Source organism: Takifugu rubripes, chromosome 14, assembly GCF_901000725.2.
Source record: "Takifugu rubripes chromosome 14, fTakRub1.2, whole genome shotgun sequence".
NCBI lineage: Eukaryota > Metazoa > Chordata > Actinopteri > Tetraodontiformes > Tetraodontidae > Takifugu > Takifugu rubripes.
In genome coordinates, this window is record NC_042298.1 from 8,124,301 (window position 1) to 8,152,290 (window position 27,990).

Consider the following 27,990-nt stretch of genomic DNA (forward strand, 5'->3'; position numbering starts at 1 on the left):
GAAATGAAACAGAGGATGACAGAAAGGCATTTCCTGTAGTCAACCTCACTGTCACCATGGCCTGTTTACTGTCAGTGTAACTATGGCAACCACTTAACAATCAGTGGGAAAACACAGGGTCTATCCTGACTTTGAGCGTCTGAAGAACAAATGCTGAGTTGACTGAAAATGTTGCACTTTCTATAAATATTCATAAACAAAAGAAAACAGGAATGTTTCCATGGGGAAAACCTTAACTGATTGAGTTTCTCTATAAAGCATGAAACGTTTCTTGCTTCTTTGCTGCTGCCAAAAGATATAGTTCAAATTACATACCATTACATAAACCGTTACATAAAAATTTGGCAATGGTGGGATGAAATTTCCTTTAGTTTACAGAATTACTACTAAAAAAAAATATATATGCGCTGACTCTCATCTTTATTTAATGTGCAAACTTATTTTAGATAATATTGAGGGACATGCATGTGATCACATGAAACTCAAGATAATGAACCTTTGGGGGAATTTTGTCAATGCAGCAGTGGTTTTATGATAAACTTGGTAAGAGTAGCAATGTTAAAAAAAATAAATTATGACGATGCCTGGGGGAATCTGGTTTTCATTAATGAACATTCTTAAGCATTCTCTATTAACAAATTATATTACACATTTATATTTTTGTATTATCAATAAACTGTGCCTGCCATTTTAAAAATTGTAGATTGTGTTAAAGTGTATGCATTATATATTTCTTCTATGTTAAAGAACATACATTCTGAGCATAAAGCATAAATGCAATACACAAGCTCTTACTTTATTGTTATATCATATTATTTGGCATTATTGCTATTTCTAATTTTGAGAAAGTTAATTTGACAAAAATGCAAACTTATATTATCTTCTGAAAACTACATTTTCGTTTGAAAAAAAAATCCATAGCTATAAATTTATGAATAGCATTAATTGCCAAATGACTAATTTCCTATTTTAGCTTATGCTCTTGTATTTACAATATTATAAAGAATTAGTCAAGACGGTAACACAGTTTTTGTAGCCATATATTTTTTAACTACAAAAATCGATAATTTATTTATTATATTATCACCTGGCTTTCAAAAGTACGGTAACATCCTAAAATTCTTTACAGAGATGAACTTTGTGAGCGGAAGTAGAATCACCGCAGACCGGAGGTTGCTCTCAACCAATCGGCTCGTGCAAAGCGTCCTAAGCTGACGTCAGCCCGGTACCGATGAACAGCCGGGAGGAGAGAAGAGAGCTTAATGATATTCCGTTGATTTTAGCTTTGTTTGTTAATCCCCCCTGAGAAACCTGCAAACATCATGCCTTTCGATGTGAGGAGGTGAGTGTGGGGTGTTCCTTTCACTTTAGTCGGCGGTGGAGGGTTTGTGGTCGGTGGCCATTGAATGAAATAGCGGTTAGCAGAGCATCGGCTAAGTTAAAAGTGGAGTTTCTCGCTTTGGCATGCCTGGCCTTGTTTGTCGTGGGGTCCGAGTGTTTGGCTGGTCGATGGTTGAGTGATGCTTGTCAGTTAATTAAAAAAAACCCAAAACAAAAAAGATTTCCCACGTCCACCCCAAAACAATTCGACATCATAGTTTACGCATGTGTTTCAATAGAAACTTTCATAATGTCGTTACCAAAGTCAAATTCTGGAAGCAGCAGCCAGTGACACGTTTAGAAGCATGAGTCAGTAATGTGACAACACACGACAAAAGGCCCAGATTGTAAGAACCCCCCCCCCGCCCATTCCTTATGCAACAATGGGTGATGTTGAAGCAATAACTCAGCAGCACTGTTGATCATGTCAATAACAGGCAACCTTATCAAAATATGGGACAGGATGTTTATGCCAGCCTGTAAGCGTCTCTGGCTGCAAGAAATTTTTGGAGTAGAGATGTGCAAGTATTAACATTAAAAAGGGACCAAATCTACTATCTATGTATCCACTATGTATTTCATTGTTCCTCTGCTCTTATTTGTACATGACACCCCACTGACTAATAACAGAAACCACGAGGGATCAGTCCAGGCACACCTAAACCAGGCACGCTCACCATGGTCATCTCTCGGAAAATGGCTGTGTCATAACGAGAGAATGAATTGGCCAACAAACGCACAGGATCTGGTGCAACTCTCATTTACTAGACACACGACCTGTGTGTGCAGGTCACCTGAGGCGGCACGGGTCACAGTCAGCAGGTCCCGTCGAGCCGTCCCCCCAGTGTTAGAGAAAACCTGTTGCAACAGTCAGAAATGGGTTGATTGACTGAGTATCTGGTTTGAATATTTGCTGTGTGATGAGTTCAGGCGTGAGTCACGCTTAACTCCGTATGAGGTAACTAATTAGGATAATGGGTTTCACTGTAAGTTTCATTTATTCTATATTTGTGAAGATTTCACAATGACTACTACTGCCTGGCTGACTAACGCAAACACACTAAAGGCATAAAGAGTCAAATAATGTATAAAATCATAGTTCAAGGGAAAAAAAAAAAACCACACAAACAAGTAATCAATTACAGCCTTTAAATCTTAAAAATAACTTTCTGTGATTAAATTTGTACAGAAAGATTATCTTCTAATAAAGGACAAACCTTTTAAAGAATGAGGGAACGGAACAAACGACCACTAATGACGGGTGAGCTTTTATCCCGATATTTTATCATCGTGTCATGTGACGCGACACATTTCTGCCCGACGCCGAACGTCTGACAAAAATGGTGTAATGTGTTTGCTCCTGCGATTAGATCACAGGGAACTCGGGAAGGATGCTCGCGCGTCCTCAAATATCATAGCTGAACCTGGAGCGCTAATGTTTAATAATTGACTTGGCTGACGTGGCCTCGGGATGACGACTGGAACCGGCTCCAGGACGCGAGTGAGGCTGAGGTATAAGATGAGCTCGTGTGAAAACCGAAGCTTCCACCGTCTGTCGGTCGGCTTTGCTCAACGATGCAAGGAAAGGATGAACTGTTCGCGCTGACTGTGAGTCATGTGAGGGATGGTTTATTTAGTAAAGGGGCCTCCGTGGTGTCAACACAGAGACTGGTACATGGTGTCCTCCTTAATGACGAAACATGTAAAGCCATTAAGAAGCGGCAGAGCAGCGGGAAGTGATGGAGCGGGAGTGCATTCAGCGCAATTCAGGAAATTACAGACGCCAGAGATGGAACCAGAGGTGAACTCTCAAGAGTCAACATTTATAGTCATAGATACAGGACCGATAGGACCGCAGAATGTCCCCAGGGAAGGAAATTAAAGCCCTCTTTTATAGGAACAATAGTTTTGTTTTGTTTTTAAATGACCATGTTTCCGCAGCAATGTGTTGCTTCTTCTAAAGGAACCCTCCTAGTGACTCGACATGTGCTTTAGAGTATAAAAGAACATCTGAAGTGATAAAACAATAACGATAAATAAAAGTTGGTGTTAACATTTGTTACATTTTAAGAATTGTACTGAGAGATTCTGTAAACTAATCCAGTTTTAATAAGTGGGACACGTTAACGCCAGTCCTGGAAGCTCTTATGTCTGGACAGACTGTGATTTGGTCTTCTGTTTATTCCAGATATCGGCTTTAAATATAGAACCCTCCTCTGTTTATTTTTAAAAACAGCACAATATAAGACACTGAGTCTTATCAGGCCCCACTGTGCTTGTGGGTCATCCCGTTCGTTTGCTAACCAGTACATTTTCCCACTAAAACCATTACATTTACTGCTTCCTCGTTATCTCTGCCCATCACTGAGCGGCCCATTTAGTCTCTGTGCTCCTCTAATCACTCTCTTTATTCTGCCAGTCTCTCACTAACCAGTTCATTAGGTCTCTCTGTCCCAGTCCAACCAGTTTACTTAGGTTCTCTGTACATTCTGTCTCTGATGGGCATTTCTATCACATCTTTTGTGGAAAAATCCAAGTTTTTATTCAAAGTAGATGACAATCGGTCATTTAGTCCATCAACAGGAAAACTTAGGTTCACCTTTTTCATAAATTAGTGAAAGTTTAACACCATACTTCCATTATACTGTGTTAATGCTTCTTTACATAAAATACCTATAAATGTACCTATTTTGGCTATGTTCCTTTATTTTATTTGTAAATATTGCACATCTGTGTAGGTCCAATCTAATTTATGGACCAGCACCATAGAACTGATCAATTGAATTTGTGTGGTAATTAAACAGGAAGCGTTGCATCGCGGTGCATCACTTGCGTGATTTCCACTTCCTCTTCTTCTTGGGAATGTTTTTGCGGTTGAAAAAGTCTGTCTGAATCCAACTTGAGTTGTAGATGACGGGAAGACACGGCAGCATGAAAAGAGATACCGGACGAGAACATGGGAATGCTTCTGTTCTCTTCACCTGGGAAAAGGGGCAGATTTGCGCTTTAATTCACGGCTCGGACAGTTTGGTTACCGTCAATGGGACATCGAACACTGGCATTTTCCCCATCCAGCTGATGTGCTGAAGGTCAGGACTGGTTCTGGGTGGCGGGGATGTAAGGAAAGAGACTGTCGAGCTCCACACAGCAGAACTCAACAATCGGGCAGTGTGTGAAAAGTTATTCTGTCTGATACCGAGCAGCCCCCTCCCTCAGCGCCCCACCCAACCCCACTCTCTGCCGTCTGCCCGATATGTCCTGCCAGGGCAGCTATTAGCACACAGTGATCTAATGCTAATGGGGCGTGGGTCCAGGAAGTCGGAGATGGATGCGGATCAGAGAGGAACAGACAGGAAGTCTTAACCCGGGACACAAACAAAGATACGAAAGAGGGGAGCTGAGGCAAAAGTTCAGATGCGGCAGGTTGGGGCTGGAATGGAAGGCTGGCCTCTTTCTTCCTGCATTACATCAGCAGTCCAGGGGCAGCTCCATGTGGAAGAAATGTGAACAGATGTTTTTTTTGGGGGGGGTTGTGATGGAGACTGGTGTCAGAGGGTGGGCTTCGCACATTCAGCAATGGACTCTAGTGTCGAAAATGTTTCATTGCCCAAAAAGGAAATGCCTTAGAAGTCAAGAGAGTTAGTGAGCAGCTATTCCAAACTTCTCAAATCATCATGCTTAAAATAAGAGACTTTCCTCAGGGGTCACACGATCCTCCCTTATTTATTATTCTCTCAGTATTCTTAATATAATAGAAGTAAATCTGCAGTCTGACCTTCTCCTGCAGAACGTGTTGCCTTCTGAAACTGGCCATCTGTCTGAGTGTGTTTTGATTGTGGTCTGAAGCTGACATTCCTCCATTCTCCCGCCATAACTTGCACCGCCTTATGGTACGAAATGTATCTATTTTCTCTGCTCTCATTATTTACCTTCTCTTTTTCTCTCTCACTTCCCCTTCCCTTTTTTTCCTTTGGTTCCCTTTTTTCATTTTCTTTCTCCTTAGATTCGATATCTACAGGAAGGTGCCAAAAGATCTCACCCAGCCAACATACACAGGAGCGTTCAGTAAGTAATCTCCCCCAAAGCCAAGATATCAAGGTGTCTCCATCTCAACGCACACATCCCCTCAGTGGAACTTGTAGTGATTTGATGTGATGGATCCTGTTCAGGCTTGCTGCAGCGTGTGTCAGCCTGATGTCCTGTGCTCCATCGGCTGTACAATTATGCCACAACACACTGAAGAGCTCTTCAAACAGTTATTCACAAATGACGTGGATAACGACACAAACCAAGCCAAGGAAGAAATAGCTTCTTGGCACAGGAAGGCAGTGGGCTTCCATCTTGGGAGTTAGCTTTAGCATGTTGTTGCACATATGTGATTTGTTCATCTAGAATTCAGTGTTGTGCAATATGTTTCAGGCCCTTCAGCCACCTGCCAATAATTAGCTAATAAACTAAACATTTCAGTCACATCTGTGGGTAAAACCTGGTGTTTCATTTGTTGATGGAGGCCAAATCCATGAGTCACTCCTGGCCCTTGGTTCTGTAACCAAAAATATAAAATTTGTGTCTTGATATAAAACTCTCAGCTTATTTCCTCAATGAGGGATTCTTGTTGTCAACAGTAGTCGACTGGACCACTGTGGCTCCGTTTATGCTGTGAGGCCAGATTATCAGCACACAGATGTCTGCTGGTTTCTGGTGTTACCAAGATGTCATAATGTTCCAGTTCATAATAAATGTAAACAAGAATATCATGCTTCATACTGTGGAAATAGTAGTATTTGTGAAATGTTGTCATAAAAATGTGTAAACGTGTCCAACGAAAGGCAGCAAGACCAGCTTTTAAGGATTAAAAGGTTCTATTGTCTCCCATGAAATTGCAGCAACATTTTGTAAAGCGGATTAGCGTCTAGATTGTCATCCTGCAGAGAGAGGCTGAGCAAGCGCCACTCCTTATAACATGTCTGGTTTCCTTTATTAACCCGGATTTGTTGAAATACAGCTATTGAGGGGGACATTGGAAGGTGAATTGCACAGGTCCTTGAGGAGGTGGATGTGTGCAGGAGCAGATTAGAAAATGGGCGGCTGTAACTCAAGTACCTGCCTGCCCCAGTATGATGCTGCCTGCTCCTCCAGCAGAGGGCTGGACCCGTGTTTACACCGCCAGAATGTCAAGAATGTTAATATTCGTGTTCTTTCGTAGCTGCAGGCAGCTGAGGAGTCACCAGTAGAATTTTAAACACTTCCCTTCATGTCATGTGTTAACCTGCCTGCCATTTGATGGTGATCCAAAGGCCTGATGACACAGGTTTTTCTTTGTGTTATATTCATTTATTTGGCCATGATGGTATTTATTTAATTAGATGCTAAAAAACCCAACAATGCTAGCGTGGCTACACCAGTAATTATGTCTAAATATCACCGCTCATGACATCAGCGGGTCCTCGGCTGGTGTTTGTGTTTGGGAGTCTGTGATATAGGATGGAAGGAGGATTAAATGCCTACCCCAAAATATACCGATGACAGATTGGGCCCGTGCTGTCAGTGTGCAGTGAACAATTTTATCCACATTATAAACACCTTCCTGAATTACAGAGAAGAGAATGAATGTGTTAAAATATAGAGTTTCCTCCAGTGAGGAAGTGGATGGAAGTTCTCCCTATACACAATCAACACCCTTCCTGTCGCCTTCCACCGTCTGGGGCCAGGGCGCTGGGGTTATTTGGATATTAGACAACTGGTATTGCTTCACCCCTGGCAGGGGGACTCGACCAGAAACAGGACCCTCCACCCCTCCAGCACTGCCTGTCACAAAAGGGCAAATGCTTAACCTTTGCTGCCTTTTTAGAGAAAACCTGAACTCTTCTGGTTTTTAAGGAAATGGAAGCTTTTTTAGCCATTCTGGGTAAAACTGTCCTTCCTTGACCTGCCTGAGTGTACGATGGTAATCTTATACTTTCATGGTTTTAGTGCATCTCATTCTCCACGTATAAAGTCTTTACAAGTCCCTCTTTTTTCCCCAGTCAGTGTTTCCAGTGCGTCTACTCGCGATTCAGCCTCGCTGATCATAAATGGCACCATTCCAGTACTTTGCCCTTTGAAGCCTGGGAAAAATTACTGTACGACTCTGATGAACCTGCATCGGTGACCTGTGTGTCATAGCGACACTCCCTTTTGTTTGTTGGTTAAACATTACCTCATTTCGAGCCTCAACCAACTGCAGGCTTGGTGCTGGTGCCCCGCCAACCACAAGGTCATGTGACTGTGTGATGATCCTAGGAGACGGTTGCCACACAAACACGCCTCACCTGCTGAGTGAGGGCTTTTTTGACCGTCGCACTCGCCATAGCGGATAGCCCACAGTTGCTCTGTCACAGATTAGTCCCGTCCATATTTATCTCGGTAAACACGCTGCTTTCTATGACGGCAGTGCTGATTAGTTTGACATATGAAATTGAGGCAGACCAGCCAGGCCAGATGTCCTGTTATACATGGACTTTGATTTGGCTCCAATGTATGAGGTTAATATTTAAAATCTGCTGTTGAGGTGGTTTTACCTGTGGAAGAACGCTCAGGCTGAGTGCCATGGTTAATGTGTAGCGACAGCAAGAGGGTGTTTAAAAACCTTTGTAATTGCAAAGGTAACTGTAAATAAATGTGACTCCTTTTACGGCCCTCTGATTTTGTTTATTTCACTCCCCGAGGCTGCATGAGCCCGGCTCGTTGGGTTCCCATCATTCCCTGAAAGGCTGCTGTAATTCGAGATTAATGCCAAACGTTGAAGTCCATGATCAATCCCCGCTAACGCCTGTGTTCCTTTGCTGCAGTTTCCATCCTCTGCTGCGTCTTCATACTCTTCCTGTTCCTGTCTGAGCTGACTGGATTCATCGCAACAGAAATGTAGGTGTCCTGCTGTTTGAATACGCCGCACAGAGATTTAATCATGCCCGCCGGAGTCCCCGCTACGATGTCGCCTGCCCGTCTGCGTTGTCACCAGTGATTGGAGTCGGTTATCTAACAGGAAATTGGCTCCGTGCAATGCGTCAGCCTCACAGTGGGTAATAAAAGATGGCCTGGGGAGGACGTCACAGGAGGGAAATTACTGAAAGACATGGACGGCACAAACCTTCTTTTCTTTGCAGTTTAGGAGATAAACGTGCGACAGTGGTGTGCAGAGGTGTTTCACCTTATTAAGGCCACGTTCTGATCATTTGCTCTTCTCTTGCAGTGTGAATGAACTGTATGTAGACGACCCAGACAAAGACAGTGGTGGGAAGATAGAAGTGAGTTTAAACATCACTTTGCCAAACTTACACTGTGATTGTGAGTATATATAATATATACAAATCTCACATGTTTGCATTACACTTTTCACTGTAATTTTGCCTTCTTTCATTTTAATACAAAACTGTAATTTCCTTTTAAATGAAAGCTTAGTGGTTTTCCCTCATCTTTAGCATCAAACCTTTCACATTAAACATTCAACCTGTTGGCTCTGGTAAAAGCTAGTGTTTTTTATTTTCCCCAAAGTTGGGAAGACTACAGTTAAAGAGTTAAAATGTGAATTTTAATGAAAAAATAAAATAGCCTCTCGTCACAGGGCCTTGCTCTTGTCTTGAGACAAATTTTTTTCGGTAAAGTTATTCCACTCGAATGACACTGTAAATCTTTTTGAGGCCTTTTTTATCGGGGTGGTGGCGTTTTGTACGCTGCAGTAGCCTGACTGCTAACTGTTGGTCCGTCCCTGCCATGATGTGACCACAGGAACGCTACAGCTAAACATGAAATGTGGCGTTTTATCACAGTGATGTCACACTATTTGTGCCGATGATGCAGCCCTGATCATGTGACCTGCACATCTTGTGGCTCAGACAGTTGGCCAGTCCCCAACACGCAGCAACTAACTGCAAATCTTCATTCATGTCGAATAAAAACATTCTAAATGCTACATATGGCTATTTTCCCAGCGCTTCAGTTATAAACGTTTATAACCCATCAGATAAACTACTTGGTCACACAGCGGATGGACGCTCTGACACTTTTTCCTGGTTTCAAGTTTATCCTAAAATGGTAAAACAGAATTTTTTTGTGAAAGCTTTTGTGGGGGGAAAATAAGCCGGCCAGATTTGTGAGGATTTGACGTACGGCCTTGCGCAGCTGCCCGCCATGTGTTTAGACCAGCTCAGCCATGGCATGCCTAAACAAAGAGCCCCCCCCACCCCCTGCTCCATTAAAAACACCCGATGACTGAAATACCAGCTCATGTAATACACAGAACCCTTTTTTCCAGTGGTTTAATAAACAGGTTGTTCAATCCTTTGGCCATGGAAAAGCTGCCGTTTGCATCCTCCTCTGTAGTGTTCATCCGCCCCGCTGGGCTGTGGCGCTACTTTCTCTGCGCTGACCTTTATGTTTTTCCAGGTCTTGATTTGTGACTTCATGGAAAACCGTGTGCGATAATCTCCTAATAATTTCCCCCCATTGACCCAGATCCATTTAGCATGAAGACACTTCAGTGGCTAAACACCTTTAAAAGGAGAAAAGAGATGTCAGACACACTCTGAGTGGCTGAATTTATATTTGTACGCTGTATTTTAAGAGCCCGTTAGAAGGGGGGGGGGCAGTATGTTTCAAATGTCAAAGGTCAGACAGTCGGCATGTGGAGGTTTCTAGCATCCGTCTGCAGACATGACTCTTAATACCGTCTGCCAATACTCGGCAGAAAGGTCAGAAAACCCAGTGCCAGCAGGCTGGTTTAATGGGGAGTGGATGGTGTGTGAATCTCTGATCAGTGCAGAGACCTGAATACGTGCGGAAGATTCACACCCATAGCTGATCAGTTCTTTCAGATCTGTAAGATCAGACACAAAAAAACAGGATTCATCTTAGACACACTCACACAGACACACACTGACACAGAGGTGGTTCTGCAACGCGGCGCCTCCGGTGCTCGTAATCACTGACGATGACCAAGATAATTATTGACATAATGATTCATTTTGTTTAAATACGGTGAATAATCGTTGTCACAAGATGACGATGTCATCAGAGTTAATCACGTTTCTGCCCCTTTGCTCAATGAAGAGGAAAAGGAAACGCACATCACCCTGAAATCTAATTTGACACAGCACATTTCCAAAACTGCTCTTTGTGTTACGGCATTTGTGATTAAAAATAGCACCAGAAACTGCTCAAATAAGGGGATTTAAAAAAAAAAAAAAGCCAGCAGTAAAGTGTGTTTATAATAACGACTGCAATTAAAATTGCAGATGTTGGGAGTTTTTCTCTGAACCTTTGACCTTGAGAGACAAAATGTTGATCTTCTGTAACCGGAACCTGAGTTTTCTCTATTTAAGAACATTGTTTATTCATCTTAATGTTTGATCCTTCTTAGTTTTGTACATTTTTAACTATAATTTTCAGTGGTGGGCTTGGACATCCAGGATGAGATGGGGCGCCACGAGGTGGGCCACATCGAGAACTCCATGAAAATCCCCCTCAATCAGGGCGCCGGCTGTCGCTTCGAAGGAGAATTCATCATCAACAAAGTAAGAGTGTAATTGTTCTGAACGTGACTGAAGCAGTGAGCCTTCTGGGTCCTGTCGGGCTCTGTTTGTCCCACCCACGTGTTGCATTTTCCAGGACATTTGAAATGATTAACCCAGTGGTTGCACAGTTCACACTCTCGTGGGGTATTAGGAAAGTGTGAAACGTGTTCGAGAGCGTGTTTTTCTGTCAGATAACTGCGCGGCTGTGTTCAGAGTTGGACACTGGTTAACTAAATGCCTCTTGATGTTTGTGGAACAATGCTAACTGGACTGTGCACGCGTTTGTTTTTGACTTCAGGTACCAGGAAACTTCCACATCTCGACACACAGCGCTTCAGCGCAGCCCCAGAACCCTGACATGACCCACTTCATCCACAAACTGGCCTTCGGGGACAAACTTCAGGTCGGTGCACGTTTGAAAACGCAGCCGGGGAAACCAAACTGGGTAAAACCCGCGGCGTCAGGTTGAACCACTGTTTATGTCCCGCAGATGCACCAAGAAAAAGGGGCCTTTAACGCCTTGGGAGGGGCCGACCGGCTGGCATCTAACCGTGAGTGAGCAACCTGAACGTGTGATTATCGTTCCTGAAGTGGGAAGTTTATGGAGTGGCAACATTGACATTTATGAGTGAGAAACGGCGTTATTGTTTCCCCCGCAGCTCTGGCCTCACACGACTACATCCTGAAGATCGTTCCAACGGTGTACGAGGATCTGTCAGGCAAACAGAAGTTCTCCTACCAGTACACAGTGGCCAACAAGGTGCTGCCCCCCCCCACTGAGACTACCTGAATTTCTCAGGCTGTTTCTGCGCTTGTCACCGACGTAGCCGACCATCCCGACATATGGTCCCAGCACGCATTGCTGTGTTGACTTGCGCACTCACCTGGAAGTGAAAGCTCGCCCCTGCTGACTGGAAAGCCTCCCCAGATGTCAACAAACCATAAACACACTTCTTAGAACTGTGTTGACTGACAGCTGGGTTTGGAGTTTGGAATAATAACAGTGCAGGTCAGCTGTGAAGGATGAGGCCCGGGGAGAAATATTCCAAAAATCTCTCAAAGTCAATCTATATATATTGGTCTGGCAGGTTCAAACTGGAGCTGAACCCAATTAGAGATGTGATTTGTTTAAACCTTCCACTCACTTCATCCAGAATTTATTTTCTCTGAATCATTTCTGACTTTTGGGTGACTTTATCAGAAAAACTGCAGCAGTGAGTCACGCCGCTGCTCTGCTAGATATTATCTCATACATCGCTCCCAGTTGCTTGACTAAACTCGGCCAGATTAACCGTCCCCCAGTTGATTAAACGGATTCCACTGACGGACGGCGGCCCAAAAACAACATTTTTACACGCGCTCTTCTTCCATCCCTCGCAGGAATACGTCGCTTACAGCCACACGGGCAGGATCGTTCCAGCCATCTGGTTCCGATATGACCTCAGTCCCATCACAGTCAAATACACAGAGAGGAGGCAGCCTTTCTATCGCTTCATCACAACGGTGAGTCAGTCCTACTTCACTAAAGTAGGAACGCCAACAGATATTAATTCGAGGCAATGTAAAGCTCTTCGTATCATTAATATTAGCATTGGAGCTTCTGTAGCATCTTTCCCTCCATTTCTGCAAACGTTCACAAACAAACGCTCTGTTCGGCCCACAACAGCTAAAAGCTGGAATGGAACTTAGAACGGGGACCTCAAAAAAATCAAAACTCACTCCTGGAGATGCTAACGTCTGGAGATGCTAAGTTAGTTTTAACTTTTAGTCGGGGGCTTCTCCCACCTGACCTCGTCTGCTCAGGAATTTTTATACGCTGCATCACCATAGTTTCCTGCTGACTGATAATGCGGTCAGGGTTAAATAGGCCCCGTCAATACTTGTCTCTCATGCGTTGTTTAGGTTCATCATGACTTAAAGCACGCTTCAGCTATGACTGTTGGCTGCGTGATTGTGAGTCAGGGCTCAGGATTGTGAGTCAACCTGCTGCGAGGCTCACTGCTGGACTCCGGCACATTCTGAACCCTCGCTGTAATGTATTGTTATGATTGAAAGCAGATATATCGAGCCGTTGTATAACCAGAGGAGAACTTTTTAAATGGCGAGGCTGTCGGAGTGATTTATTAATGATCCCCCCTCCCCCCTTCTGTAGATCTGTGCCATCGTTGGCGGGACGTTCACAGTCGCGGGCATCATCGACTCCTGTATATTCACCGCTTCAGAGGCCTGGAAGAAGATCCAGATCGGAAAAATGTCCTGAGAACTGCTCCCCTCCCCTCCCGTCCGATCTTATTTATAAGTGCAATGTTGCTAGCCTGTTTGCTAAATCCAATCCCCGCTCGAATCGGCTTCCTTTTTGGAGATTATATCACCAGGACCAAAGAAGCAGCTTTGGCACTCGATCCAACTATCAGGCTACAGAGGCTGCAGCTCACTTACTTCAGGTCCTCTCGGGCTCCGCCTGCCCCGGGGACGCCTGGACGCTGACGATCACATGTCCACTTCCTCTGTTTCCAGCGTCAGCAGGGAGAGATGTGTCAGGCTTCAACTCCTTTGGGTGTTGGAAAGTTATTTCTTGTTTTGATATTTTTAGCATGAAGTTTATGTCCAATTTTAAAATTGGTGCATATTCCAGAGTGTTCCCTGATCAGCCTGAACATGAGAACCGTCCTTCTGATGTATCACCACTATTGTGGTGAACAGCTTCCACCAGTCATTCACGTTTTTGTGCACATTATCCTCTTCTTACCCTCATGAATAGGCTTTATCTAGTCTACATGTCATCCACCTGAAAGGTGGCGTCACAGGGGTTAGAAAGCTGCCCAACCATTGCTCCCATTGCCTTCAGTTGGTATTTCTGCATTATATGAAGGGTCCATGTTGTGTCAGAATGTGAGTCATGGGACTGGACCTCAGTGTTCCACAGCTCTGGTACCGTTCTGCTGTTTACTTGGATTGGTGGTAGCATTGCTAGCAGAGCCGGTGCTCACCCGGAGTGTTACTGATACCCTGATTGTCCTTTAACAAATCCAAGGTTTAAGACTTAGTCACCACAGTTAAAAGCAGCACGTTTGAGGAAGAAAATGACCTTTTGTTGACTAATCCATCCCACCCAGTGACAGGTGCCACAGAAATGAGTTAATCACCGTCCGTGTTGCGGCTGAGCGGCGCTACACTGGAATGATTTGCAGGAAATAGCTGAGTGTTTAGGAGTATCAGCCAAGGGAAACGATCATGTGAAGGAACTCTGTGTTAAATAACCATCACAGACAAAACTGCACTCATTTTTTTGTTTCCAGCCCTTTTATTATTTCCAGGATTGAGCCACCACCACCATCGCGCGCCAGTAAAACCAGCTTTTTCATACCTTCTCTCCTGCTTGTTACAGTTATATTTTATTAGAGATCCTGTTGTACCAAGGGACAAAATGTCTTTGATTTTTCTATTTTTTAAAACCTTTTGCAGCTTATGTTTATATACACTACATTTTTGAAGAACAGTAGATGGAGGGACGTTTTTGGGTCACTTGTGTTACTGTTGCAGACCTCAGCGGTTAAGAACGGTGACGCGGCCACTCCATTATTATTATTATTTTTTTAAATATAATGCAAGGATCGTCTGTTTATGTTTGAATTTCTTCTGGAATACTGTGTCCCTTAAATAAAGGTGCCATAGGTCTCACTGGTCCGGCCTGGTTGTTTTATTTCTGGCTTTAATCCTGTACTCAGTGTCATCTTCACATGTAGTTTCTTTGTATTTATGCAGTAAATTGGGAATAATTAAACCTCTGAGATGATTTTGTGCGTGAGCATATGTGTGTTGGACCTTGTACTCAGAAGACTGCTCATTCCCCCTCAGCTGGCAGCCCAGAGTCAACAGCACCCTGCAGGCTGTCATTTGTGCTGTGAGCCTGTTATGAGGGTGTTGACTGTGCTTGCGTCCACCTCTGATAAAAGCTTTTCAGTGTGACCCACCCCCCCACAATCGTCTCGCTGCTTCTGCCGTCACTTATTGCTCGTTCATTGCGTCCTCGCCTCTGCTGAATGACACCAAACCATAAATAATCAGCTCATTTGCTTGATTAGTGTGTGAGGTGGGCCATTGGAGAGCCCACCACTCCAGCCTTTTACGAACCTGTAATTTAATTGCACTACTACATTAAAATACTGAGCGTGTGCTTCATTTTAATAATATAGAGTAAACAGAGGACATATACATGGCCGTTTTTATTCATCTCCCTGTATAAGGCATAGTTTGTACAAAAAAGGAAAAAACTACATAAACGATTAAACCTTGGCTAAGAAAATACTTTTTTGTCGTAATGCTGCCACCTGGTGGCCTTTGGAGGGTCAACATGCGCAACTTGGTCTTTCAGCAGCTGAAGAAAAGAGAGATCTAGAATTTTGAGATGAGGCCAGCTCAGGTCGCAACAATCTATAATCTGATTCTGACTGATGAATGGATATTTGCCTACCAACGCTTCTAAAGCCTGAACGCGCTCCATCAACCGCCGTCGAATCTGTATTCCCACACGCTCTCTTCTCTTTGGCTGCACCTTTGGCAAAGTTCACACATTGGAGGACGCCAGGCACGGAGTTTTAGGCGACGCGAAGAAGTCGCAGAAGCCTTCCTCGGACAGGTGCCCGTATTCATTATTGTAGAAGGTCTGTCCTGAAAGCTGGCTGAAGAAGCTGGGACGGTGCCTGAAAGCGCCTTGGTTCCCGTCCAGGGAACCGTGGGAGGCCATCAGGGGCTCCGTGCTGCTGCTGCTGCCCATGCGGCTGTGGACAGGATGGAGAGAAGCATCTCTGAGCAGAGGGAAGGATGCCAAATTATGACGCACAGCAATGCCCTGGTGTGACTTTTGATTAAGGTCTTTACTCTTCATTTAGTCTGTTGTAATTGTTTGATCTGATTTCCATTTCAGTTTCCACCTATTTCCATTTTTTAAGGCCCATTTCTCAAGCGATAAATAGAATCTGTTGACTAATACAAGCCACTTATCTGACCAGCTTTGGGTATTTGTGCGATAAATCATCACGTGGGAGGATTCATCTGAACGCAGCTATCAATAATCTGATCTGGAAACAGTTTTTAGCCCTTTTTTTGACAGTTTTAAACCTGATGGATGGTAAATGACTATGGCTGACACCAGGAAAGACAACATGGGTGTTTTCTTTGGGGTCTGAACCGCCTGCAGGGTCCCGGCGGTGACTCACATCTTTGAGACGGGGTCCGTCTGCTGGTGTTCGATTCGCTTCAGTTCTTCAGAGGCCAGAATCATGCCGCTGTCTGTCTGGTTGTCCTGGGAGCAGATGACAGTCGGACATGAGCAGCACGAGCAGAGTATCAGAGGACGGCTCACGCGGACAGGAGGGGCTCACCTGTGGGGACCTCTGTGGGTTTACCTCCAGGGGGAAGTCCTCAAAGGTCTTCACTCTGGGCTGGCACATTTTGGACGGTGTCACGAAGACGCACCCGGCAAATGGCACACAGTTGTAATACCTGCTGAAGGAGTACAGCTTTAATGATAAATCCTGATGTTAAAGATGTGAGAGGCGTCCGTACCTGTTGGGCAGAGTGTTACAGGCCAGTCTGAGCTCTTCCTCAGACGGAGGCCGTGAAGAAGCCTGCGAAAAACCGTCATCCTCTGAGCTCTGAGACTGGTTCAGCGGGACGTAGTCCTTCCCGTCCTGACAGGGGTTGGTTTGAGAGTGGAGCTGAGTTTTTTTTTTTTTTTTTTTAAACATTCTCATCTGTTTTTTTGTTTTTTAAAGAGCATCTTACCGGTAGGCTGTTGTCCTGCAGCAGGTCCCCCAGAATCTGCACCAGAGAGGGGAACATCGGCCTCTCCGTGGGCTCACCCTGCCAGCAGGCCAGCATGATGCCGTATCTGCCAGCAGAGGGCAGCACATCACAACACAGAAGACTCTCCAGGCGGCAGCAGGGGCAGCAGCATCTCTGTGCATGACCCGCGCTGACACGTCTACAGCCTGCTCTTACATTTCTGGAGATGCAGTGTCTGGCGCTGCCATCCTGAAGCCGCTTCTCAGTCGATTGCAGAACTCTTCGTCGATCTGCACTCCTGGGTACGGAGACGCACCTGGAGGTGTGCGAAAGCAGGAGGAACATGAAGGTACTGCTTGGAACTAATTAGGTGACTCTGCTTCCCATGTGCGATGGAGAGAAAAGCAAGAGACACTTTGAAACGCTCCCTTCTGATGCACGCCTGGAACTGTGCTACTTTATCTCGTTTGTTATCTACACTGAATAATTGTCATTACTGTCATGTTTTTCCTTACCTAGTGAAAAGATTTCCCAGAGGAGGACTCCGAAAGACCACACGTCACTCTGGCTGGTGTACACTTTGTCAAAGATGCTCTCTGGAGCCATCCATTTCAAAGGCAGGCGTGCCTGGAACAAATATTACAAGACCGTTACATAAACAGCCATTAAATATTGCACAGGCAGTTAACCTGCGAGTGTAAAGCATGTGAAGTGTGAGGTCATACATTGCCTTTCCTAACGTAATCAGGGTCTTTGTATATGTCTCTGGCCAGGCCGAAGTCACAGATCTTCACAATGTTGCTCTCTGACAGGAGAATGTTCCGCGCTGCCAGATCTCTGTGGATACACTGTGGATACACACACGCACCGGCGTGCATACATCATGATGCGTGGATGCTGCATTGTTCCCACCGTTAACCTGCTGTCGACTAGATCCAGTGGAATCAGAACCCCACCACCTTTACCTTCCTGGAGGCCAGGAACTCCATCCCACGAGCCACCTGGAAGCTGTAGCAAATGAGATCTTCTATGGTCAGAGGAGTCTTCCACAGGTCCTCCACTGGGATAGAGAGAGAAGATGAAGGGCGGCGCGACCCTCTCGAAGGCCGTAACAGTGAAATGTGCAGTTAGAAAAACATCGGATTCATCTCACATTTCTCCACAGTGGGAGTCTGGGGGGGCGCGTTACACAGCGGGGTCTCGTGGTCGATGTGAGCGGAGGAGGGCGGAGATGGCGGCTGGGGAGCCCTCCGGTCCATTTGGCCCGCCTCTATCATCCGTCTCACTTGGCTCTGGGTTTTCGGAGAGCGGTCCTGAGTGCAGAAGCAATCAATATTCAACATGTTTGGGAAAGAAATAAAGGGTTTACAACAAAGGCGGCAGCAGGAGAGGCCACCACTGACAGCTGCAGCACAGTGAGCGCCACAAGAACACCGTCCTCTCAGCCATAACAGCCCCCAAATTACAATAGAAACTGCTAATGTGAGGTATAGTTTTCATTACTGCTCAACTGCAATATTCTATGTCATGTGAAACCCAGTTCAGACGGTGCAAAACCAGTGAAATGAGTGGTACGTGCGATATTGATACTGAGGCATATCATCGTTTCATCATATTCCTAATATTAATAATTCAATATGACATATTTTCTTATTATAATGGATACAGTTTACATCCTGCACAGGCTGCAGGGACGACGCTCTCGTCCTGTGTTTCAGATCTCTGGATGTGAGGTCGTCAGTGTAAATAAGAATAACTGGTCCCGTATGATTAAAGGCTCATTATTCTTATTGGAATATTTGCCTTTGTGGCTGTAATGCTGTGAATTTTGCCATCTGTGGGACTCTGATCTGATCTGAACTCAACTCAACTCAACTCAACTCAACTCAACTCAACTCAACTCAACTCCTCTCCTCTCCTCTCCTCTCCTCTCCTCTCCTCTCCTCTCCTCTCCTCTCCTCTCCTCTCCTCTCCTCTCCTCTCCTCTCCTCTCCCCTCTCCTCTCCTCTCCTCTCCTCTCCTCTCCTCTCCTCTCCTCTCCTCTCCCCTCCCCTCCCCTCCCCTCCCCTCCCCTCCCCTCCCCTCTCCTCTCCTCTCCTCTCCTCTCCTCTCCCCTCCCCTCCCCTCCCCTCCCCTCCCCTCTCCTCTCCTCTCCTCTCCTCTCCTCTCCTCTCCTCTCCTCTCCTCTCCTCTCCTCTCCCAGACTGAACCTTTAAACAGACGTGTGGACACGGCACAGAGCCACATTTTTAGAGGTCTGGTCAGGGTTTTGAGATACCCTGTACGGCAGGAAGAACTCCCTCTTGGCTCGGAGGAAGTTGGACAGGTTCCCGTACTTGCAGTATTCCACCACCACCATCAGCGGACCTGGAGGAGCAGGCAGGTTAATGGTGCAGGTGGCACACAGACAGCAGGTGCATGAACAGCAGGTGCACAGCAGCGCTCCCCCGCTCTCACCGTTGGGCTTGGTACAGGCTCCTAACAAGTTCACCACATTCAGGTGGTTACCGATGTGGATCAGGATCTTCAGCTCGGACATCAGGGCCTTGTGCTCGCTGGCTGTGGCGCCGTCTGACAGAGTGGACAACACAAGAGTGGAAGCAAGCGCAAAGAGCCCGTTTTTCCCACCTGCGTCCTGGATACGAGAGCTGCTCTCACCCTTCAGCATCTTCACGGCCACGGTGTCCAAGCTGCTCCCCTTTTTGATGCCGCAAATCGACGCTTCCATCACTTTTCCGAAGGCGCCGTGACCTAAAACCTTCCCTGTGTTGGCAGGAGAGATGGAAACAAGACTGGCTATACTTCTGTTGGATTCGGTGGGCAGCATCTACACACGTGGGCATTAAACGCATCCATATGGAGGAGGAGGAATTGGAATTTCAACCGAGGCGGCGGAAAAGCAAACAGATGCTTTTCTTTCTGTTTTCAAAAGTCGTACTGGGAATAAGGATGAGAGCAAAGCGGATTCTGGCAATGGGGAGCTAATTCATTTTCAGCCATCTATTGTGCACCCAGTTCCACATCTCCTCCCACACCTCCGCCCACTCTTGGGCATCAACCCTCGTCCACACGCTCACCCAGACGGAGTCGGTCCCTGGAGACCTCCCACTGCGAGGAGTCGTAGGGCAGGTATTCACACTGCTCGTCCAGAGGCACCTCGCCCGGGTCCATGATGATCGACAGATAACCCGTTTTGATGTCCGCCGGGTTGACCTGAAATTACAACTTGAAATCGTTTTGTCCTTTAACTCTAACTACCCACAAAAATAAGATTTTTCCACCTAGAATTTTAAACTGCTGAACCTCGAAAAGCAAATTATACACTTTCCCTATTTGAAACACAATTCAGAGGCAGCTGCAGATGTTAATGGTGTCTGAGGGCCGCCGCGGAAGCAGCCATTACTAATGGAAACACTCCTGCAAATGTGAAAACCTCATTAACAACTACAGAGATTCGCTGCTTCGTGGCATTTTGAACGTAATTTGTGATTTCAGACACGCCTCAAGATTGTATAACAGGGGGAGTTAAACAGGGGGAATCTTTTATTGCTCTTGTTACTTTTTTAACCCTTTTTGGGAGACTCTGGATCCACATGTAAAATATAAATTATACTACACAGGAGGAGAAGGATTCACTGTGGTCACCTGAAGGCTCCCCCTCCAAAACAAAAAGCTGTATTTTCACTTTAAGTATGAATCAAGAAACCCCCCTGCGGATTTTTCTCAAAACTGCAGTTTTTTTGGGTCATTCCGACTGTTCCTGTGGTGATAATGATGACAGGTGTCACCTGTTATTACCAACAGACAGTCAACAGTGCTTTTTACTAGAACGTGCGCCTGGTTCTGCTTTCAGCTTCACCTCGCGCTTCATTAAAGTGTCGATGACGGTGTGGGACGTCAGAGCTCTGTTCCCAGGCTCTATTGACGGGTGACGAGAGAGCTGCCAGGATTATCAGAGCCTCATTAGGGGCGCAACTATGTGGTGGGAGGGGTGGTGGGATCGGGCCCGCTGTGACTCGAGGGAAGGGGGGGGGCAGTCGCTGCACTGACCCGCTTCACGTTGCAGAAGATCAGGATGAGCAAGGCCCAGAAGAAGACCGCGATGACTCCTGTTCCGATGAGGATCACGATCTCCACGTTGGCCTTATCGCTGGAGCCTTCACACACACACACACACACACACACACACACACACACACACACACACACACACACACAGTTGTAACAGTCGTCACCATCCTGAACACTTGAAGTCTCGCACTAAACGGCCGTTAATGCGCTGGAGCCGTTGACACTGAGACAGCTTCTCGTTCAATATTTCAGGCTGAATAATGTTGATCACCTCAAGCAGCTTCAGCAGCAGAGGTCCAAGATGTGAACTTAAAGCCAGCTGCAATTTCAAGCCCGAATGCACTCGAAGAGAAGCACGCCAGCGGCGGCGGTGGCGGCGCCGGGGCCCCAGTGGGTTCAGGTGTTGTCTGAAGCAGTGTGTGTGTGTGTGTGTGTGTTTCTCCGTGTGCGACTTTCTTACCGATGACTCTGACGGCAGCTGAGGAGTAGACACACCCGCGCTGGTTGCAGGCGGTGCAGGTGTAAAGGCCGGCGTCCTCCTCCCTGACCCTCTGGATACTCAGCGTGCGGTTGGAATCCTGCAGCTGAACCCCTGCGCCGACACAAGGGACGTCAGTGACGCACCGGCTCGTCGAGCTCTGTCGTGTTCGCTATTCTTCCACTTTGATCAAACCTGCCGCTTTCAAAGCGGCCCTCATTTGTAATCACATCACAGGAAGTGGCGTCCCAGCAACACCCCTCCAGTGACCCCACAGCATTAGCCGGAACCACGGCCCACACCGACTGCTCCTCCCCCACAACTCCCCCATCTCCTTTATATTATAACGGATACATGAAGAGAAAGATAATGAGCCATATCAGCACTCGGGATTCTGCATTCGTGCCACGCGCCTGTACGTGTGTACGTGTGCACGTGTGTTTGTGTGTACACTTGTCAATGGTTCTGTTTGATGCCTTTGTTTGATACTTATGCGGGTGCTTTATTACAGTAGAGCGGTGGCTAGTGGGTGGTTGCACTCCTGTCTGTGTTTGGTTGAACAGCAACGAAAATCCTGCCTGTTATTTCTAATCCTAATTTGGCAGGAATGCATCTAACGACACCAGACTGAACCCCAATGGAAGCCGGTGACGAACATCTCCAGGAGGTAGAAATGTTGGTCTTAATTGGAGTCCACACAACATTGTGGTGCTGCTCACTCAGCAGCACCGGTGATAAAAACATGGTTTTCAGAGTAAAAAGTGATTGTGGGCTTATTTTAGGACTTAAAACCCTTCATTTTTGGACGCGTGGTACAAATCTGTTCCAGCTATGAGTCTCCGAATGTCTGTCTGTCTGTGTCCGTGTCTGTCCGGCGAGGTAAGTACCTCCTTAAGCTATTAAGCACAAGTGCACTTGCCTCTAAATGGTGTCGAGTGAAAGCGTAAAGCAGCAGGAAATTGTGATGCTTAAGCGGACTGAAAGAGAGGTTGTGGGCGGCCGCGCCGCGGAAGGCGTGGGTGTCCTCGCGCACCTGACATTTGGTGGAGAGGCTGGTTGTCTTTGAACCAGGAAAGGCGGGGGACAGGTCTCCCCTCCGCATCGCACTCCATCCGCAGGGACCCCGTCACGTTGACCGTCTGGTTGGTTAGGCTGCGCTTGTACCGAGGCGCCTCCAAGGCTGCAAGATCCAGAAGAAAGGAGCAGGTTGTGGACTGTAAATGTGCAGGATTTACACCGAAGGGGGCCGATGGGAGGCTGCGACCCGCAGCATGTTAGAATCACGCCTTCCATGCGGATGCTGCTCACAGCGGGCGCTGTATGTGTGAGCAGAAAGATGCACGGGCATCTCTCGGGTATCACGTGCCCTTCATCATCGGCCCCTTCCCCGGTGTCCTCTGCTTGGCCCCCCGCTGTTACCCCCCCTTGTCGCGTCCAGCTCTTCCGTGTCTCACCTTTGACTGCGATGTATCTGAACAGACACTGCTTTTCCCCGCTCCGTCTTCTCTGAGCCTCGCACACGTAGTGACCCTCGTCCTGCAGCTGTAAGGAGGCCACGGTGAAGTTCAGGACCCAGCTGTTGGACGACTCCTGGAAGGACAGCTGGCTGTCCAGGGTCTCGGCGTACAGGTGCATGCTCCTGCAGTCCAGCTCCCGAGGCTCGCCGTGCTCATCCCGCAGGGCCCGGGGGTCCAGGCGGTACCACTGCAGACTCTCGTAGGTGTAGTTGTCAGCTCGGCAGTACAGGGACACCTTCTCCTGCTCCTGGTTCTCAGAGGGCTGCAGGTCCACGCTGAAGCCCTCGGGGATGGCTTCGAGGGGACAAAGACAGGCACAGAGTTTAGGTCCACACCTTAAAACAAAACTATACGTAATCCCACTAGACTCCAAATTCTATTTAAAAACATGTTTATCCTATGATTGCAAATAAATAAATAAATCGCCCAAAAGTTCTGGAACGCAAATGCAATTGTTGTTTGTGTGTTCTTTTACATGGTTTAACAAACCCCCGGAAATCAGCTTTCAACACAATACACACTTAAATGTTCTGGTAGAAGACAACGCATTCATTAACGGCCTTGTCCAGGGGGTGTCCCCGGTCCAGGGGGTGTCCCCGCTGGTCAAGGTCCTTAAAGAAACTAACATTTAGTGCACAGAGTGTATATAAATGTTATTAGGGGGGTTTTACCGGCCGGCAAGTGAATTAAATAAATGAATGCGTTATCACGAGACAACGCTCTTTGCTCTATCAACATAATGAAATAATCAGCCGTTATCACTTATGGACGTCACCGAGACGACAGTGGGATGACGGAACTCGTCTGCTGTAGCAGCAGGTCACTGACGCGGCCCTTCTGGAGCTATGGACCAATCAGGGGGAAGCGTCTGCAGAGAGTTACAAACACGAGCCCAACCAGGAGCAGCTTCCTACCGTAACACAACCGTCGAGCAGAAAGCCGTCACGCGTTTAACGACTTTGCAACAAGGGCGGCTGTAACCGCACATTCCGGAAAAATGTTTACGAGACGGGAATAGCAACCTGTGTGAGTTAATAATGAAAGGATCTATATCTCAGTGCTATTCCAAGGAGATTCAATTCGCCGTTCTTCAACAATTGATTCAGGTTTTTTCAGAGTGAAATCCAGCCTCGCTGACTTACTGGTTACATAGAAGTAGATCAGCCGTTCGTCCTCGCCTGCTTTGTTTACAGCCGAACATTTGTACATGACAGAGACGCTGGCGTTGCGAATGTGAAGCCTGCTCACTATCTGTGGGGCGGAAAAGAAGAGGCACGTGAGACATGATTGCAGGACGAGCTGAGGAGCATGCTTAATAATTCATGGTGACCTGTATTGATTCTGTGAGCATTGATGTGAATTTTTCTTCTTTTTTTTTTTTTTTGCTGAAGGGTCGTCAACAGGTCAAATCCGCTCAGGTGTGACTGAGCAAGGACACGTCCGCCTTTCTGTGAGAGCACCTCTTCTAATTTCCTCTTGTGTTTATGAATCTGGACGAGTGGGTGTGTGTGTGTGTGTGCGGATGCCACTCGCATCTGCGCTTCGATGTGTTTATAACCGCAGGAAGTCTGCAGAGGAAGGCTGTTCTAAATATTTCTACTGTGGAAATGCTCCCTGATTGACAAATTTTGTTATGGAGATCAAAAACGGGGACGCTTACGTAAAAACATCACATTTGGGCCCATTTACATAAACGCATTATTTCCCCGTCCGTGTCCCTGGCAACCGCTCATTTTGTGAATCATATCAAGCGCTAATGTGCTCACAACGGTAAGGCCGCGCACCTTTTGTCGGCCGTCCATCACCTCGGCCGAAGTTTCCAGGGCTTCAATGTCATTCCTGCCGCTGTCGGGGTTGATGTCCTGCCAGTTCTGACAGTCTGCCATCCCATCATTCCGGCCCTTCCTGTCTCGTTGGAACAGGCACGGAAGAGAAATAAGAAAACATCAGGTCAGTCTCACACACACACACACACACACACACACACACACACACACACACACACACACACACACACACACACACACACACATGCACACACACACACACACACACATTCAGTTGTTCTTAAGCACAATCCATTGTGGTAGAAAACAAAAGCCATTACATTAAGTGACCTGGCAACTAATGGAAGAATCTAATTCTCTTATTACAATCTACCCTGTGAACATCACACCAGAGCCAATGACACATGAAATGGAACTTCGTTTTGCATTTTCTTGGCGGGCCGGGCGCGCCGCCCTCGCGTTGGCCACGCGCACGATAATCCCCGTCCCTTTGGTTTCGCAGTCTAGGGTGTGTGAACGGTGCGTCTGGGCGTTTCTGGGGAGCTCCCCTCGGAAAGTTTCACGGTCAGAAATCTAATTACAACCATCAACCAGCATGAATAATGTTGAACTGAGAATTGAACCCGGGTAACCACATGTTAATACCATTTAAATGAGAAGAGTGTGATAAATATTGAAAAGTGATTATTCTTGCATTTGCAGGTTTCACTTCAGCCTCCCCCCGTTGGGGGAAAGAGGAAGCGATACCCTCTAGGCTCAATGAGTCAATGAAATGTGATAATGGACATGAGTACAGTCATAATTTTGCATACATGTACTAGTTTTGTTTGACTTTGTGTCTCCGGGCCAGGCAGGTTAAGTCCCCTCGGCGTTGCCACATTATTGGCAAAGCCAGATGCTTGTTCGACTGACCCTCAGTTTAATGGAGGAAATTCAATTTATATGTATCAGAAAGGTCAGCTACACAGACGAGAAGGGGCATCAAACGTACCTGCACTATGACCTGCTGCTGCTTCCCTGTGTGTGTTTGAAAAGGAAATTACAGGCTGCCCCCATCTGCCCACGTGTTGCATGCCCACATGGAAAGGTCACGAGAACAGCAATATCATCTAAAATGACTCCTCGGAGGAAGATGGAGGCAGGGGAATATTGTATAATATTCAGCAGCAGCGGTCGCGAGGTTTCAAGGAGAGGAAATGGAAATTTAAATGGCCAACGGGAGAATTCGTTCGGTTTGTGTTTTAGGTTGGTGTGGAGATGAAAAGGGGGAGACTCAGAGGTGCGCGCGCGCGTGTGTGTGTGTGTGTGAGTGTGTTCAGACATCAGGATAGAAGAAACTCACGCCCTGTTCTGAGTGCTGTTCTGGACACACGGGCTCCAGGCTCTCCACTGCCAGCTGATGATAGGAGGCGGGAGGCCGTAGGCGCTGCACGTCAACGTCTGGCTGCTGCCGCTCGGGTACGGGCTGGACGGATCGGCCACTTCTTTCTCACGGATCTGTGGGGGTACTGGGAATGAAGAGAGCAGGTAAGACCTCCCACTGAGGCTGAGGGAAAAGAAAACCCTCCATTTTCTGGGAGGCTGGTTAAAATTGGATGAAACCTGAGTATTAAATTAGAATAAATTATACTTAAATATATTTGATGGCATCAAAAAGTGTCTATCCTCTCTCAGATGTGCGGTCCTGCTCAGTGTTTAAAGAGCATTCAGCCGTATAATCACCAAATGAACTTCGGATTATCGGACTGGTTACCATTAACCACCAGCGTGATGTTGAGCCTCTGCTCCAGCGCAGCAGCGCGGTTCTTTAACACCACCGAGTACTGCCCGGAATCCTCTTCACAAACGTCCCTAATCTCCAGAGCGTGATTAAGGTGTATCTTCGTCTTCTTCATCTTGAACTCGGGCCGGTGGTTGATCTTCTTGCCGTCTCTAAACCTGCCCAAACACACACGTCAGCGCACCGCAGCCACGAAGGAAATTACGCCAGTAATGTTTTGGCCTTACCACTGTGTTTCAGGCGTGGGGAAGGCAGACACATTCACTTGTAATTTGAAAGACTTCTGGCCGGCAGTTACCTCCACCACTGGTCCATTCCTGTAATTGAGGCTGATGAATGGCTTCTCTGAAAGGAGAGACGTTAGCTTGTGAGGTTCAGAACTCAAGTTCTGCCAGAGGCCTCACAGGGGTGAGTGTTTGACTGGAAACATTGAAAAGTTTGCGAAAAATGACTCTTTTTGTAGAGGATGGCAGCCACTTTTGAATTTACCACTGTTGCTTTGGAATGAAACGGTGACCCAGTATCATGTCAGAACCTTTAGATTTTCCTGCTGTGAGTCACAACTGGAATCAAAAACAGCCCCTGACCTGACATCTCTGAATATTTCATGTGTTTCTGGTTCTGAGTATCTTCACAGGAACATTTTCTATATGGAATTATTCAACACTCTCATTTATTAGCAATATAGTGAAGTCCTGCTGAGTTCAATAACGGGAGCTTTCTCGGCCTGATATGACTTAGCCTAGAGTGGCTAATACAAGCGGATGGTAGGAAAGGCAAAGTGCAGAGCAACTCGAGGGAGATTTTTCTAACAGAAAGCTCTGCTGGTCGGTCCTGGGCTGCTACTCACCGTAAACTAGGACCTGCGTTTGTTGCGTTTTCGTCATGTCAGTGCTGGAGACGTTGCAACTGTAAGAGCCGGTGTCACTGACGTTGACCTTGTGGATGGTCAGGATGCTAGCCACTTCCGTGGCATGAGACAGAGTCTCGCGGTAGGGCTTCATTTCCACGCAGCTGTTTGTCTGGTGACGAGGAAAAAGTCTGAAAATCGGATTTCCAAACGTGGGGTTCTGCGTTTGTCTAACATGCTGCCTGGGTGTACCAGTTTGCCTGGGTAGGACCAGTGGATCTCCAACCCGGTGTTAAACTCCACCAGCGCCGTGCAGTTCAGTGTGAGGGTCTCCCCCGCTATCAGCTCCACCGGGTCCACAGGAAACAGCTTGACATCGTAAACCTGACTTCCTGTTGGGGAGGGAGGGACAAAGCAGGGAGACATTGGGAGGCAGACACAGAGGGAGGTCACAGTGACATCGTCAGCGCTTTTTCCTTCCTCACAGGTCCAGAGGAAATGACTTTCCTTTGGAGCAGAGAAGCCATTCTACTATAAAGTAACTGCCAGCACTCTTTCCATTCATCTGTCCAGCTGAAGGAAATTAGAATGGATTAAACCTCAGTTAAAGATGAGAGAGAAGGCCAGGAGTTTCTGGACCCTGTCTAGCATGTCTGATAGAGGCTGCAAAAAAAAAAGCAGGTACACTTGCAGGGCCTCGCTGTGATTGCATGATTATTTAAACGCTCCATTAGCATCCAGAGCGAGAACCTCGCCCTCCCGTTCTCATCTGACTGATGGCGCTGTTGC

The 27,990-nt window shown here is 46.7% G+C and overlaps 2 protein-coding genes across 3 annotated transcripts in view; one reads left to right on the plus strand and one right to left on the minus strand.

Moving 5' to 3' along the window:
- Positions 1 to 1,184: 1,184 nt before the first annotated feature.
- ergic1 (endoplasmic reticulum-golgi intermediate compartment 1) lies at positions 1,185 to 14,616 on the plus strand. Its single transcript, XM_003970453.3, has 10 exons — positions 1,185 to 1,342; positions 5,384 to 5,445; positions 8,211 to 8,283; positions 8,612 to 8,706; positions 10,807 to 10,931; positions 11,230 to 11,334; positions 11,422 to 11,482; positions 11,591 to 11,691; positions 12,312 to 12,434; positions 13,084 to 14,616. Exons 1-10 carry the CDS (start codon positions 1,323 to 1,325, stop codon positions 13,189 to 13,191), a joined length of 873 nt encoding a protein of 290 aa, XP_003970502.1. The 5' UTR covers positions 1,185 to 1,322; the 3' UTR covers positions 13,192 to 14,616.
- Positions 14,617 to 15,095: 479 nt separating this feature from the next.
- flt4 (fms related receptor tyrosine kinase 4) overlaps positions 15,096 to 27,990 on the minus strand; it is a 28,882-nt gene continuing 15,987 nt past the window's right edge. The window contains exons 6-30 of one of the 2 annotated variants that reach the window (XM_011610763.2): positions 27,454 to 27,593; positions 27,202 to 27,373; positions 26,579 to 26,696; positions 26,325 to 26,509; positions 25,914 to 26,079; positions 24,569 to 24,689; positions 23,927 to 24,035; positions 22,722 to 23,078; positions 22,301 to 22,447; positions 21,250 to 21,381; positions 20,769 to 20,875; positions 19,796 to 19,931; positions 19,377 to 19,481; positions 19,176 to 19,289; positions 18,997 to 19,085; positions 17,872 to 18,031; positions 17,684 to 17,778; positions 17,444 to 17,566; positions 17,234 to 17,345; positions 16,935 to 17,034; positions 16,719 to 16,824; positions 16,500 to 16,624; positions 16,316 to 16,439; positions 16,151 to 16,236; positions 15,096 to 15,712 (exon numbers count right to left, since the gene is read on the minus strand). In XM_011610763.2, the coding sequence (XP_011609065.2) occupies positions 15,499 to 15,712; positions 16,151 to 16,236; positions 16,316 to 16,439; positions 16,500 to 16,624; positions 16,719 to 16,824; positions 16,935 to 17,034; positions 17,234 to 17,345; positions 17,444 to 17,566; positions 17,684 to 17,778; positions 17,872 to 18,031; positions 18,997 to 19,085; positions 19,176 to 19,289; positions 19,377 to 19,481; positions 19,796 to 19,931; positions 20,769 to 20,875; positions 21,250 to 21,381; positions 22,301 to 22,447; positions 22,722 to 23,078; positions 23,927 to 24,035; positions 24,569 to 24,689; positions 25,914 to 26,079; positions 26,325 to 26,509; positions 26,579 to 26,696; positions 27,202 to 27,373; positions 27,454 to 27,593 (3,443 nt within the window). In that variant the 3' untranslated portion in view covers positions 15,096 to 15,498. The remainder of the gene's footprint in view (positions 15,713 to 16,150; positions 16,237 to 16,315; positions 16,440 to 16,499; positions 16,625 to 16,718; positions 16,825 to 16,934; positions 17,035 to 17,233; positions 17,346 to 17,443; positions 17,567 to 17,683; positions 17,779 to 17,871; positions 18,032 to 18,996; positions 19,086 to 19,175; positions 19,290 to 19,376; positions 19,482 to 19,795; positions 19,932 to 20,768; positions 20,876 to 21,249; positions 21,382 to 22,300; positions 22,448 to 22,721; positions 23,079 to 23,926; positions 24,036 to 24,568; positions 24,690 to 25,913; positions 26,080 to 26,324; positions 26,510 to 26,578; positions 26,697 to 27,201; positions 27,374 to 27,453; positions 27,594 to 27,990) is intronic. The other variant, XM_029847121.1, reaches the window with a different exon arrangement.

Coding starts and splice junctions, on each gene's coding strand:
- ergic1 (XM_003970453.3), top strand. CDS start 1,323: ATGCCTTTCGATGTGAGGAG. Junction 5,446..8,210: donor AACATACACAGGAGCGTTCA/GTAAGTAATCTC, acceptor CCTTTGCTGCAG/TTTCCATCCTCTGCTGCGTC. Junction 11,483..11,590: donor CGACCGGCTGGCATCTAACC/GTGAGTGAGCAA, acceptor TTTCCCCCGCAG/CTCTGGCCTCACACGACTAC.